This window comes from Trachymyrmex septentrionalis, unplaced genomic scaffold (genome assembly GCF_001594115.1).
Source record: "Trachymyrmex septentrionalis isolate Tsep2-gDNA-1 unplaced genomic scaffold, Tsep1.0 scaffold11, whole genome shotgun sequence".
NCBI lineage: Eukaryota > Metazoa > Arthropoda > Insecta > Hymenoptera > Formicidae > Trachymyrmex > Trachymyrmex septentrionalis.
Window position 1 is genome coordinate 2,645,390 of NW_017304228.1, and position 14,505 is coordinate 2,659,894.

At 33.2% G+C, this 14,505-nt stretch overlaps 2 protein-coding genes across 3 annotated transcripts in view; one reads left to right on the top strand and one right to left on the bottom strand.

The window, feature by feature from the left end:
• The window catches only part of LOC108750833, a 26,343-nt gene extending 13,275 nt beyond the window's left edge, over nt 1-13,068 (top strand). For both annotated transcript variants that reach the window (XM_018490645.1, XM_018490636.1), the window contains 4 exons: nt 6,504-6,721; nt 8,317-8,643; nt 10,018-10,701; nt 12,574-13,068. In XM_018490645.1, coding sequence (XP_018346147.1) covers nt 6,506-6,721; nt 8,317-8,643; nt 10,018-10,701; nt 12,574-12,786 — 1,440 coding nt within the window. In that variant the 5' untranslated portion in view covers nt 6,504-6,505 and the 3' untranslated portion in view covers nt 12,787-13,068. The remainder of the gene's footprint in view (nt 1-6,503; nt 6,722-8,316; nt 8,644-10,017; nt 10,702-12,573) is intronic.
• Nucleotides 1,037-4,538, bottom strand: LOC108750843 (defensin-2). Its single transcript, XM_018490657.1, has 2 exons — nt 4,379-4,538; nt 1,037-2,007 (listed from the first exon to the last, which is right to left on the bottom strand). Exons 1-2 carry the CDS (start codon nt 4,473-4,475, stop codon nt 1,811-1,813), a joined length of 294 nt encoding a protein of 97 aa, XP_018346159.1. The 5' UTR covers nt 4,476-4,538; the 3' UTR covers nt 1,037-1,810.
• Nucleotides 13,069-14,505: the final 1,437 nt, after the last annotated feature.

The following is a 14,505-nucleotide window of genomic DNA, read 5'->3' on the forward strand; positions in this document are numbered from 1 at the left end:
AAAATTATGAGAGAAAAAAATAATTATGTTGTAGCATGATTATCATCATGCTTGAATATTCTACATAATTATTTTGATGGTTCAACATAATTATTTTCAGATCTATATCTAGCCTAATTTTTATATGATTCAGCTAAAATCATTTTTTATATATCCATATATCGTATATACTGAATGAACCTTAGAGCCCATTCTCCTGTTCGGTACATTTCAAATTTAATTCTAGATTCTATCTTCCGGGATATGTTGGACTGCTCATTGTTCAGCAGCGATCTGTGTTCTATGCACGTTCGCAAACGCACGAATCAATATACAGCGCGTCGAAAGATATTACGTTAGTGATTGGATTCGCTAACATGGAACTATCGATCGGACCCACATGTTGCTTTTATATACATCAGGAAATAGATTTTAAATCGGCCAGATAAAGGTCAATTGTCAATTCGCGGACGTTTTGTCCAATTAATTGCTATTATCAACACCCGTTTTTAGTTTCATCACATTAATGTTAATTTTAATACAGATACATAGAAAGAACAATTTTGCTAAAGTATCTAAAAATTTAGCTAAGTGCAGATCTGAAAATAATGCTGCAAAAAGTTTTAACATTTCAGCAACCAATTTGAATGTCCTACATAATTATTTTGACGATGCAAAATTATTTTCAGATCTGTATGTAATTTAATTTTTAGATATTTTAGCAAAACATTTTCCCTATCTAGTAAAATAACAAACAGATAATTAATATTTTTTAATTATTATTTTTAATACACGTAGCAATTATTTGCGAAATATCATTTATTTTGCATAAAATATAAAGTTTTACAAAGATCTAATTCCAATTTTAAAAAAGTTATCGAAGTCGCATGCAGCTTATTGAATTATTCTAATCTAATAAAATGATAAAATTAATAGATCGGTTAATTACTGCAATCGTTGTTCCATATAGAAGCAGGTTCATAAAACAGATTTTAATCTAACATATGTATAAACACACTTGCATTATATTTAATAAATAATCACAGCTGGGAAAAAAAAATCTGTAGGCATCAATGCAATTATACCGATATTTAATATCGGTCTTGATTTTTTTTAAACATATGTTATAAATATTATAACTATTCAGTATTAATCAACATGTATCTTTATCAAAATTTCGGACGACTACGTTTGATCGTAGTAACCAGTATTTGTAAATATCGATGCAATTATACCGACATTTAATCGGTTTTTAAAAATAATATTGTATATGGCATAAATATTATAATTATTTAATATTAATCGAAATGTTTACATTAAAATAATTTTCGCAATGACTACGCTTGATTTGGCCGAAATTTTATGCACGCGCCATAATGAATCGATTGACATCATCTGACAAATGTTATGTAAATGTCCTATCACAGTGCCATTACGATAAACGGTTTAATTAACTTCTATTAATAACGTCAATATCATTTCTTGTCAATTTCCCGGGGAAACTCCCGTCGCGACGCTGATGCGGACAAGAACTGTTATTCTTATTAACACGCTCGGTGACGCGCGCGGGAGCGATTAAAATAATTATCGTTAATAATGACGTTATCCGTTTCGGTGAAAATTCGCTCGGCGGGATGGACAATCGAGGCCGGAATTATCGATCGGATGATTAAATCGCGTCCCCTCGTGATCTCCCATGAATATTAATTTGGATTACAATGCAACGGCGTTCACCAACGTAGTCAGTAGGTAGTGGGACAATGAGTGACAGCGAGATCCATGGGACGTTGCGTTGGCCAAGAGTGGAACGATTCAAGGGCGAGCACGACGCCTAATTCCTGCAGACGCAGATACCGTCGCGGCAGCGGCCACCTTTGCGACGTTGCGTCAGGCATCTGGCTGCGCAGGCACTGTGATTGATACTCAGCCATTTGGACTGCCAGGACAGAAGGTCGCAGGTCACGCGTCGGTTCCGGATGGGCGACAGGTCCGACGGTACCTCGTCGTCCACTGGATCCTCGATGGTAGCTGGAAATGCGATTCCTCCGCTTTATTTTCCGATAAAGGTAGAGAACATTAATTATTGCGGAGTATCGCGTTTTATGTACCCTTTATAAGTATCCAGTGTCTTGAGAGCTTTCGTTAGACTGTGCAGAAGAGGTTTTATCAAGGATATGTAGATATTCTCTTACGTAGTATATTCTCTTACGAAGATGAAGTTACCTCCTCTTCTTTATTGTTCTTGATACATAAAGCGAGATAAGTAAGAAGTTTTCGAAGAAATTTAAAACAACTTCGTCTCCCTTTCTCTCTGTCTTCGAAGTTTAAAGCTTTATAATAGGAATTATATGACTCTTGCGAATTAAATTTCAAACTTCAACCTTTTTATGTAACTCTAATCACTTTGACATTTGTATTAGTATTTAAAAAATATGTAGCAGAGTCTTTATGGAAACAGTTTATTTAGTACGTAACTAAGCGCAAAGATTATTTCTAATTCAGCATTCGGAAATGATATAGTAACTCGTAATAATGGAATGACTCGTCAGTAGAAAAGGTCGTGTCGAGCCCGATATGAAAGGATATCGACAGCGTATTATCAGAATACGCCAAAAGGGTGTCAGCGAGAGGAGAGGAGAGCGAGAAGAGGAAGAATGTATGTGCAACTATTATGCAGCGCGAGACATAAGACTGCGCATTCTGGATATTTATTACTCTATTGCAAAGTATCGTCACGTTGTATCTCGGCGACGTACCGTTTTCCGCGAAAACGAAATTACAGTATAATATTTAACGAGCCAAGCATTTATTATAATATCCGATCTAATTATCGACAAAAAAGTGACTTAATGTAACTCGAACTTGATATCTCAGTGAATAAATTTCTGATATAAAGTGAGAATTATATATCCAAGATTAATTACTTGTTAAGATCGTTCCATTATATCAAAGGAACTTGACTATTATTTAAATCTCGAACTGACGGTAGATGTACATATGTATTGGGCTGGTTCTCAATTAAAATCTCTTTGTCAAAAATGACGAACAATTTTTTTTATTATAGAAGTAAAATAAATTGAGATAAAAAATACAAGGACTAACAGGCAATTGAGAGCAATAATCAATGCAATTATTTGTGCGTAATAATTAACAAATGTATTGTTCTAGACGTTACATACAAATAAGAAGAATCGGACGTTTCGGCTCCGTTCGAATTTATCAGCAATTTCCTATGATAGATTCAAAAATTAATCGTACCGGATAAAATAAGTCTAAAAGAGCAGCTAAAGAGTTTTTTCAAAGTTTGAGAAACATTCATGTCAATAAGCCTAAAGCATAAGCTGCTAATTATGATCAATATTAAAAAAATAAGTCATTTTTAAAGAATGGATACGCAAAATTTGTTCAGAATACTGGTATTCGCACCGAATAAATTGTTGAAATGACGACTCCGGCATAAACATGATTACTTTGTATATAACGTCTTGAACAATACATTTATTAATTATTACGCACGAATAATTGTTGATTATTGCTCTCAATTGCCCGTTAGTCATTATATTTTTTAATTTCCTTTATGTTACATCTATAAATTCGGATTATTCTCATTCAAATATACCTAATATCCATTCTTTTTTAAACACGAGTTATGTTATTTTGGTTTTCTGAAATTAATTAGTGCTTTTTGATTAGTGTAAATTAAATGAGTCTTCTGCTTACGATCAGTAACATTGAATCAATAACACTGATAATATACATCAATATTTTACAATCTAACATGATTAGTATACGAAAAGAATAGTTTTACTGAAGTATCTAAAAATTTAGCTAGATACAGGTCTAAATATAATTTTGTTGAACCACTAAAATAATTATGTAGAAATCTCGAGCACGAGTAATGCTGTAAAAAGTTTTGACATTCTAACAACCAGTTTGAGCGTACATATAATTATTTTAATGGTACAACAAAATTATTTTTTTAGATCTGTAATCTAACTAAATTTTTAAATACTTAATCAACAACTATTCTTTCTGTGTATTATTGATAATATTTCAACTTAATTTTACGGACGATCAGAAATCTGTTAGCACCCACAAATAATGACAGTATTATTAACGATGATTCGGATTTTTTATTCTCAAGCAACAGTATTGCCCTGTGGTAGGGAATTCTGATGTTCAAGAATCAAGAAATCCGTATTCAACATCAATATTAACCGCACACAGTCAATAATATTGTCAATATTTGTTAGATACTGACAGTATTATTGATGTAGAAGGACATATAAGAACCCTATTGCAAACCCAGCGTCAATAACTGTATTACCAGATGCTCGCGTCAGCACCGGAGGGTTAAGATAATTTATTTACATTCTTTCTCGGCGAAATGTATGCTTACTCAGTTCGTAAATAGGTCCGTCGTAGACAGCCGGTAGTGTGCTGACCAAGGTACAAGCCAATACGACAAAGACAGCGAGGATAGCGAACAGCTTCATGATTACGGAACGTACTCTCGTGAGCACTCAAATACGTTTTGAATAACAATGTTCCTTGAGAACGCTACATCGCTTTATATACCTCATCGCTATCGCCGAGATAATAATTCTTTACTGCTTTCCTGGGTGCTTTCCCGTCCATTGCCTTTCCTCTGATGTCATCGGAATCCCCGCGGTTTCGTATTCGTTATTTCTAGATCCGCCAGCCGATGACCAAATCCGCTGTGTAGACTGACCTATGTATTCGAAAATTAATTTCCGGCATTATCACCGTTACCGGGACGAGTGAAAGAGAGAGGCGACGAAAGGGGTCGATCGATCGCAGCATTTCTGTTGAACGGAAGCGTGGACGTGACTACAATTCGCGATATACATAAGTGAATTAAAAAGAAATCGACAGGTATTCATTCGGTACTATTTAATTTGTGAACTTGGCGTACTTGAAGCTTCTTGGATATAATTCTTCTATTTTTTCATACTTTTTCGACATGCCGATAAATTACATAAAAGAGAAAATCTGATAACGGAATATTGAATGTTAAGCAAAGAGCAATTTATTTCAGCGTTACACGCTTCAATTATGATTAAGAGATTCATTTTAAATTTTCAATTACTCCAACCAGATTTGATCTTTTGCGATAAAAGGCCGGAATACATGCGGATATTAAACAATTCAAATTTCCATATTACGACCACAAAGAGAAAATTTATTGAAACGAAATTTAAAAATCAGTTGGGGAATAACAGCTCTACCATTTTATATACAGTATAACAGCTCTACCATAATAAATGTTCTACGCGTTTTGCATATCCAAAAACATCAGCAATTTGTTTGTGAAAGACGTCACGATGTCGATTAAACCATGTGAATAAACAATCGATGATGGAAGGTAATTCCGTAGCTGTCGCAGGTGATCGCAAATTTCATTAGCGTGAGCAGTACTACAGCTGACCCAGATACTGAACAAAAATATGACTCCTGCGGACACTAAATATTTATGTAACTGCGCAAATGTAACGTTTAATGCGTAGCTGTCATTTGCGACATGTTTTTTTCCTTTTTACTGCATCTGAACGCGTTACGACTCGGGATTACCCCCGTTACATCCCACGCAAATATGTATTTATAGAAGAATTAATGCCGAAATTATCCCCCTCCCCCTCCCCTCCCTCATTATATTACACGGCGTGATACGCGAAGAGGTATGTTCTGAATATATCAAATCGAAATACTTGCACGTGCTAGGAATTACACGAACCGAATAAGGTTATATATATTATGTTCAATGTTTTATACCCGTCCATGGATGCTTGTCTCTTAGGAAAATAAAAAATTCTGCGGGGAATTTCTCGAATCTCGGTATCGCACATACTCGAGAAATCCCGTTGGACATCCATTCGGAATCTTAAACAGCATGTACACCGAGGCGCTAATTCCGTTATAAATGGGGCTAAATACCGGATGTCTAATGTCTATTCCACTGATACAATTTAACTTAATCTTGAAATTTTAAGCGTAGTTCTAAAAACTAAAAAAGATGAAGTGGAATCAAAATTAAAGTTAACACTAAAATCATGGGTCTAAATTAATCCAATCGCGATTCAAAGTAAATCTGGTTTTTTTTTTTACAAGAAATGATTGTCACCATAAAAGTAAAAATATTTGTTTATCAATTAATTGATTGTTTGTGAAAGTCATACAAATCTAAAGCTCTACGTGCAAATCTAGATTAATTAGAAAAGAAAAACCATCAGATGGATCAAAAATAGCACAGCCGCGGTTCTAATGTTAACCTACATTGGTGAAATGGAGAAAATATTTGTAGAAGATAATTAAAGAATAAAGATAAATAAAGTGCACTGTCCGTGCTTATAGTTTGAATCTTTTGATAAACTTTAATTAAAGAGAATTTTCCAGAATATCGCAATTAAAAATTTATTCTCCAAGATATTAATAAATTGAAAAATTTTTAGAATTTATATCAAATTTTGAGATCTTATAAAATACATATATATTTGTAAAAACAGAGATGAGAAAGCAGTCGTACTGTCCGAGCAGCGGAAGCACTGGTGAGCCGCTGATTGTCGTCGAAGAAGAAGCGGAGCGCTGCCGCGCGGAATCACCGCCACGATGTGTCGACCCAGACTCGCCATCCTTGAATCCCTATCTACTCTCACCATGGAGGGACGCCAGGAAGCACTCCTTGCCGACGCCACAATGTACATCCGGGATAACCGCATCCCAGGTATGTGCTGTGTATACGTGCACAGGAAGCCCTTCGCGGTCGGCATTATCGATATATGCAATGTACCCGTTTTACACGAGCGCGAGAAATCTGAAATAGACTAGTTCTCCGAACATTAAAATTGTCGGGGTAATAATCGATTTTGAAGGGAAGACAGACACATGAAAAGATTTTGCTGAAGTATTTATAAAAATTTACAAAAACTAGACACAGATTTGAAAATAGCTTGTTGGTTATCAACGTAATTATGTAGAAATCTCAGGCATGATGAGAAATGCTGCGAAAAGTTTTGACATTCTGATTATTTCGGAATCCTACATAATTATTTTGATGGCCCAAACAAAATTATTTTTAGATCTATATCCAATTAAATTTTTAGACACTTCAACAAAATCGTACTCTCCGTATATTAAAGATTATATTAAAATTAAAAAAATAGATATTAAATTAAGATAAAATTGAAAATGAACATCTATAAACTTTAACTTTTCAACTTTTATTTTAATTTAATATTTTTGTTTTTATAAAACTATTTTTTGATTATATATTAATATGGAAATATATTTTAATAAAACAATGTATACTATTAAATTTCTAATGTCAAACTATATCCAATTTGAGTTATTTTTTTTTCTATAGTACTACTGTTCCTACACAATTTAACTAAAAAAAAAGGAAATTAAATAATTTAACTCAATAAAATGTGTTAAATTTGACTCTAATTTAGTTTATTATTTACTAAATATATATATATTAATATAAACATCGTTTACTTTAAAACTAACAGTGGAAATAGTTTGATTTATATTTTGATATATGCGCTCTTCGAACGCAACCATAAAACTTAAAAATAACAAAATGTTATTTTTAACTCAACGGATAATTGGATTTACTATTGCTTTTTTTATACTTTACAAGGTATAATTGGCAAAAAAAATCGATTTATAAAATACACCGAAAATTCTTCTCTTTTGTTTCGTTAATTAATAAATAATCTCGAAATTATACGAGTATCATATATTTAGAAATGAATTATGCATAATCAAAAATGAAATCAGCAATGTCCACAGCTGTTAAATTAATAACATACAGAATAAAGTATTAAATTAATAATATATAAATATGATTTCTCCTCAAAACGAGAGAATAGTTTTCGATAGATATGGTATATTTTATAAATCTATTCTATCGCAATTGCAAATGTTGTTTTATTAAAGAACATTTTTATTTAAATACAAATATTTGCAAAAATTTTTATCGTATACTTTTTCGTTTCTGACGTCAATCTGGTACAGTAGCGAGTGCCTTAACAGATATCTTACTATTCTAAACTTAGCATCACAATGATATTATCATTTTAATGCGTACAGTTACATTTTTAAAAGCTTACGACTAAGATAGATCTATAAATTCACATTAAAAATGTATACAATCCGAGATTGTACGATTCAGATTTATAGCATTTCCTCGATGAGGCTATGTCCTCTGATTGCCAATTCGATTAATTAAATTTCTTTCACAAGCAGTAAGATAAATCCGTATTGGATGTCGATGTCGATAAGATGGTCTCCTCTTAAATTGCACGCGATGAATAGGTGCGACGGTTGAGCGAACGCGGCGGAGAAGGTTCCGGTCCATCAGCGAGAGAAGCTGCTTTCCTGGCGACGCTCTCACAGACGCCGGCACCGACGGCCGGCGGCCGGCGGCACTCTGTCGTCACGATCTCCAGGGTGCCGACCACCTTCTTTGGGCGCAATCGTCGCGAATCCATCGCTGCTTTTCCTATGGGAGGCGCCACCAGGATATTACAGAGCCGGCGAGACTCGTCGACCGGGATGACCGGCCCGCCCAGCAACAGTGGAAGCACTCACAATTTACAGCTCGATATTATGGACGATATTGCCGAAATAAAGGCCAGGAAGGTAAATTGTAACTCTGGATTAGCGATATTGTTAGAAGTAATCGTAGTAATATATAGGACATATACTGTCTAAAAAGTTATACTTACGTAAATAATATAAATGAGACAGGACGAATAACAAACCATAACGATGAGATTATTCAAGTTGCTAGTAATTTTTAATACAGAATCAAGAGGTAAGATCTTTATCATTTGTAATTTCATGACAACTACTTAGGCTTATTAAGGTTGACCGTTATTGATTTTTATTATGCCCGTTCATTGTTTGCTCGAAATTAAAGATAAGAGCCGCGGCTTCTAATAATAGTCCAATTGTAATTCTAAGGCGTTCTCAGCAATGTAAATTTGAAATTCAAGAGATCATGTATTTTAATAAAATTGCAAATACATTAACAATAAAATTGTCTATATTAGGAGTTCAATTGCAATTTTAAGACATTTTCAGTAACGTACATAAATTCAAGAGCGATCTTGTATAATATTTTATAAAGATATTAATAAAATTGGTTCTTTGAAAATATAAACACAGAAATGAAAAGTCAGATCGTTTAATAAGTTTAATTAACTCTGCTGGTTTGTTTAAATTTACTATTTCGACTAATTTAAGTTTTAGTTAATATCTTGAAAAGTTATAAAAAATAAAAAATAAAAGATTTTCATAAAAAAAAACCTTATATTAAAATACGAAGTCATTAAGTATCAGAGAAAGAAGTTTTTAAATAAAATATTAACAAGAACAAATAAATTACAAATTAAAATTAACAAACTTAAAGGTTCAAACTGAAAAATCCAATAATACATTCGAATAAGGGCTAAATGAACCAGACACGTTAAACGGTGCAAAAAAATATATTGTTACAATCACAAAATTTTTCCAAACGTTTCGGTGCACAATGGAACAATCTTCAACGAATACATCACTTACATTACATCTGTTCTTCTTTAGTATTATATATTACACGTCGCTAGATAACATAACAAATTACATTTCGGGACAAATAGATCCGAACAGAGTAATATATTCTTAATCAATATATTTCCTCAGAATTTTTCAGAGAATAATTCAAGGTTCAAAATTATAAAGCTTATACTTAAGTTTTTTAAATTCTAATTTGTATTACATTTTGTAGAGAAAGCGCATACTACTATAAACAATTGATAGGTATTTTACGTCAATTCGATGTATAGTTAGACAGTTCTCTCTGACGTTTTGTTTAATCTCGTATTTACTATTTATTTTGAAGAGAATGAAGCGTACTATGAAGTCCATTAACTACTGCTAGGTATTTATGTTAATTTGATATATAGTTAGACAATTCTCTGACATTTCGTTTAAGCGAGGAGCGCTCTAATCGTGCTCGTACACGCGTCCCAGGTCCGTTTAAAGATGTACAAGACACCTTCTCGCGAGCGCGTATGCGAGATCCAGCCTCTGGAGGGCAACAGCAGTTCTACCACTCAGAAATACATACAGCATCAGAAACGCCGGTTCTCCGAGTTTTCGGCATCGGTGGCAGCGTCAACGTCAGCTTTATGTAGACGCGCGTCCGAGATGACGAGGCCGCTCTCCGATATCGAGTTACCCGGAACGTCAAGAGTAGCTGCGGCAGGTATTACATGCTCCAACACGGATCTGATATCCATCTTGAGTTCCCTGACATCGTCCGCGACGGAGATAAATACGTGCGGCACGTCGGAAGCATCGAGCGCGAAGGACGAGCAGAAATCGAGCTGGTCAGCCAAAACGGCGGAGCAGAGGCGTAGTCGACTCAAGAGTTCTCGATCCAACAGCTTCGACGTCTCCATCCTGCACAGCACTAAGAGCAAGACACCAACTAGCAGTGGTAAGAGCACCATTGGTGCGTTTATAACGCCAAGCACCTGGTTCGCCAAGAGGCATCAGCCCATCTCGAAGAAGAATCGATACGACGAGGAGAGCGCGACGACATTCAAGCTGGATAAGTCGCGGATGATTAAAACTGTCAAGGACACGCTCGTGAAGAACGCCAAGCATAAGGTCCTCTGGGACGACAGTAGTGGTACCAAAGTGGATGCTCAGGTAAATGAATGTAATTAATTACGCTCCATTCAGACAGTCCGTAATAGCAAATTCGACGCAATCAATGCGCACTAATGCACATTGAAATCATTGTATATATAAATTTACTTAAATATGTATGTTTAATATAAATATACAAATGGATTAAACCGCGAAATCATCAATACACTCTATTGTACTGTTAGGTAAAATATCTATTTTATAATTCGAAACATTTAAGTTTTACTGTTATATTTACTGTTATATTTGCGGAGACCATGATGTTGAGATTCGATTTTGATCAAACTTGGGGATATATAATATATTCCTAATAATTGACATGTGCAGTAAGACGTACACTGAAAAAAAAGTCTGGTTGCATTAACTGGAATTTTGGTTAAAAATATAAACAAATCAGAAATTTCTGGTTGAATCTATTATTTATTTGAGATAACCACAAAGAGTTGCAATTAATATGATCAGAAATTTTTAACTCGTACATTTTTAACTAGAAATTTTTCTCATTACAAAAAATAGGCGCTACTAAGAAATAGGCAAGAAATTATAATTTACATCAATTTTAAATAAACGTAACATCCCAATTATTTACGCATTCTATTGCACAGTTGTTTTAAAAATAATTCTATATATAACAAAAAAAATAAATAATAACATTTAAATAGAACTGAACAAAAATAAAACATACATATCAAAACACAAACTGTTGCACTGTGAGTCTAGCTCGTTGTCGCGATTTATTTTTTAGTTTAATGTGCTTCTACTCTCTCTAAGTTTCTTGAAGCGAAATTCCACTCTATAAGACTTAAAAGAGACTTACTGCCATTATTGAAAAAGAAGAATTTGCATTCTTGAATAAGAGGCAATTTTATTCTTTTGGAGTAAAATTCATTTTAAAGAAAAGAAATTTCGCTCTTTTTTTTGAGTGAATCTCACTAAAAAAAAAAAAGAGTGAAATCTGCCACTCTTATTCAAGAGTGCAAATTTCTTACTCTTTTTTAATAGTAGCAGTATTTGAACTCTTTTATGGAGTGAATTTTTACTCCAAGAAATTTAGAAACTAATTGAGCTACTTCGGCTTATTTACCAGAATTATTTGGGTGATTTGCAAACAGAGCAAGTGTTAAGGAACCTAAGTAACTGTAGAATTTACAATTTCGATTGTCTCGCCTATTTTTTAGTAGTGCTTCTTACTTGGCACACGTTGGTTGTTGGGAGTGCACTATATTCTCACCAAGTTTGATTAAAATTAGTGACCTCAACGTCATGTCCTCCTTAGATTAAATTAGTGTACATGACTTTAATATGCACCAGTGCAGCACTAACTAGTACGTTCAACCGAACTAGTTAAACTATGGATGGCATTAGTATGATGCATTCCGTTTCATCTTGTTGCTCACCGAATATTAAAGAAGAATAAAATTTATTAAATGATACATCATGCGTATCATACATAAAACTGAACGAACTCTATGTTAAAGATTACTATTTGCACTCAAAAAAAGAAAGTTGCTTATTCGTGTTTATTCACGGTCGCTCGCTTAATCCGGTTTTATATAAAAGAATTGGAAGTTATTGTTAAAAATATATTATTTATAGAAAAACTAATAAAAAAGTAAACATTGTTTTTTCATTAAATGTATTTTAAAAAATCATGATTAGAATTGTACTCAATTTTGCGCAAAATTCTATTATTTATAATATAGTATCTATATATATTCATCTGTAAAAAAATAGGTCACTGTAATGTCACAGTGGTCCATTTTTTTTACGAGTTAGTGTATGTATGTTCATTTGTGCATTCAAGATATATAATACATCGTAAAAAAGAGACTAAGGTCGTGTGAAACTTTTCGCTTGATTCGGTATTGATAGGTGCTTGGTAATGCCATCGAGAAGATTCTCACCTCGGGCCACAGGGGAAACGATGCGGAAGCTTCGGGCAGTTCATCCGGAAAAGCATCCGTGTCGCCGAACAAGTCACGTGTCAGTAAGGTCGCCGGTTGGTTCACGAGCGGGAACAAGGAGCAGGAACAATCGGACTGCGACTCGATCTGCTCCACCCTAAAGGACCTCTTCGTCAAGTAGTGCACCATCGCCGGACTATCTCTCGCGATTACGACGATTCGTATGTTTTGTTAGTAAACAAGATTCGTTGAATCAACAGTATAAATTATTTGCTGCACTGCCGCTATTTATTTATCTGATTTCTTTTTTGCCGAATAAGTTCGACATTCCGAACTAAGTCTCGCGCAAATCAGACGAGATCCGTGTTGGAATGGTTCTCTTGTTTACTCTCTTGAATTGAGAAGAGTGCAAACGCGAGAAAGATCGGAGGAAATAAGAGGAAAAAAAGATCAAAGCGGCGGAAGATTGCGAGTTGATCGAAAATGTTGCAGTCATTTTTTTTATTTTTTTTTTTTATGTATTTCTTCACATGGTAAAATTCAACATACTCTTGCGCGCGTCTATATTTTATGAAATACGTTGAGATGCTTACAGTTCTTTCTCATACTCCAAGTTTATTTGACCCGGAAATGATCACCTGGGGTGTCTTTACATTTCGGCAAAAAAATGTGAATTGTAAAATATTGTTTTATGTATAATGTTTATGTATATTATTATGAGAATATTTAATATATTTTCTTTTTTTTTAAATAACTTTTCTTTACAAACTTTTAAATACGCAATTGCATCGAAAACCCGCAATAAAAAGTTGTTACATATTAATTAAAATTTTTTTTTAGAAAAACTATCGCAATAAAGTTAACGTGCTTATTTCATTTAATATTTGTTTGATTTTTACTTAATTTTCCAGAAAATTGTGATTAAATCCATATTCATAATGTTCTCAAATACTAACAAATTAGAAAATAATCAATAATATACAATTTTTTGTTAATAATGGTTTAATTCGGATGTAAAAACACCTCAGGTAATTGTTTATGTAAAAAGAAATCAAATGATTATTCTTGGGTTAATCCTATTCCGAAGGAAACAAGATAGAATCTCGTAATAAATCCATAGAAGATAATGCGAAATTTTGTTTATGTTTATTTGTCTGGAGAAAATTTTTCTTATAATTTTTATACAAATTGGAACATTTTTCAGCGATACTCAGAAATATTCGGAAAGTTTACATTTTCTCTCAGAATTTTTCATACATGTGAATTCTGAAATATATTCTGAGATTTCTCATTCCATAATTTAAAAAAATATTTTTTAATTTTTTAGATTTTATAATATTTTATCAGAAATTATACTTACAAAAAATCTTAGAAATCTTACGATATTTCATAATTAACATATATGAAAAATTCTGAAAAAAGATGTAAATTTTCTGAGGTGTTCTAATTCGTACAAAAAATATGAGAAAGTTATAAAATTATTATATATAGAAATTCTGAAAAATTACATAAAAAATTCTGAAAAAAATTTTCATCAGGGTGGCCTTATACGATATTTCATTTAAAGAGTAAATAGAAATTAATGTTTAACGTAACATTTATTGATAAATAAATATTCATGGTTTTAATTTTTATAGAAATTGATATCGTTAAATATGGCAATTTACAAAGGCTGAAGGCCTTTGCCAATACGTTTGCGTAATACGTAAATATTGAGTTCGATATGTACAGACTATTTTCGCTCTCCCCGTATGACTTTATTCCGATGGTACGTACCTATACATCTTTTGCGACTGATTGTACCCATGATTACTACGAAATGATAGATAACGCGATCTGTCCTTTTCCATCCTTATGAACGAAACACAAAGCAGTTACGCACACAATGGGATATATATAT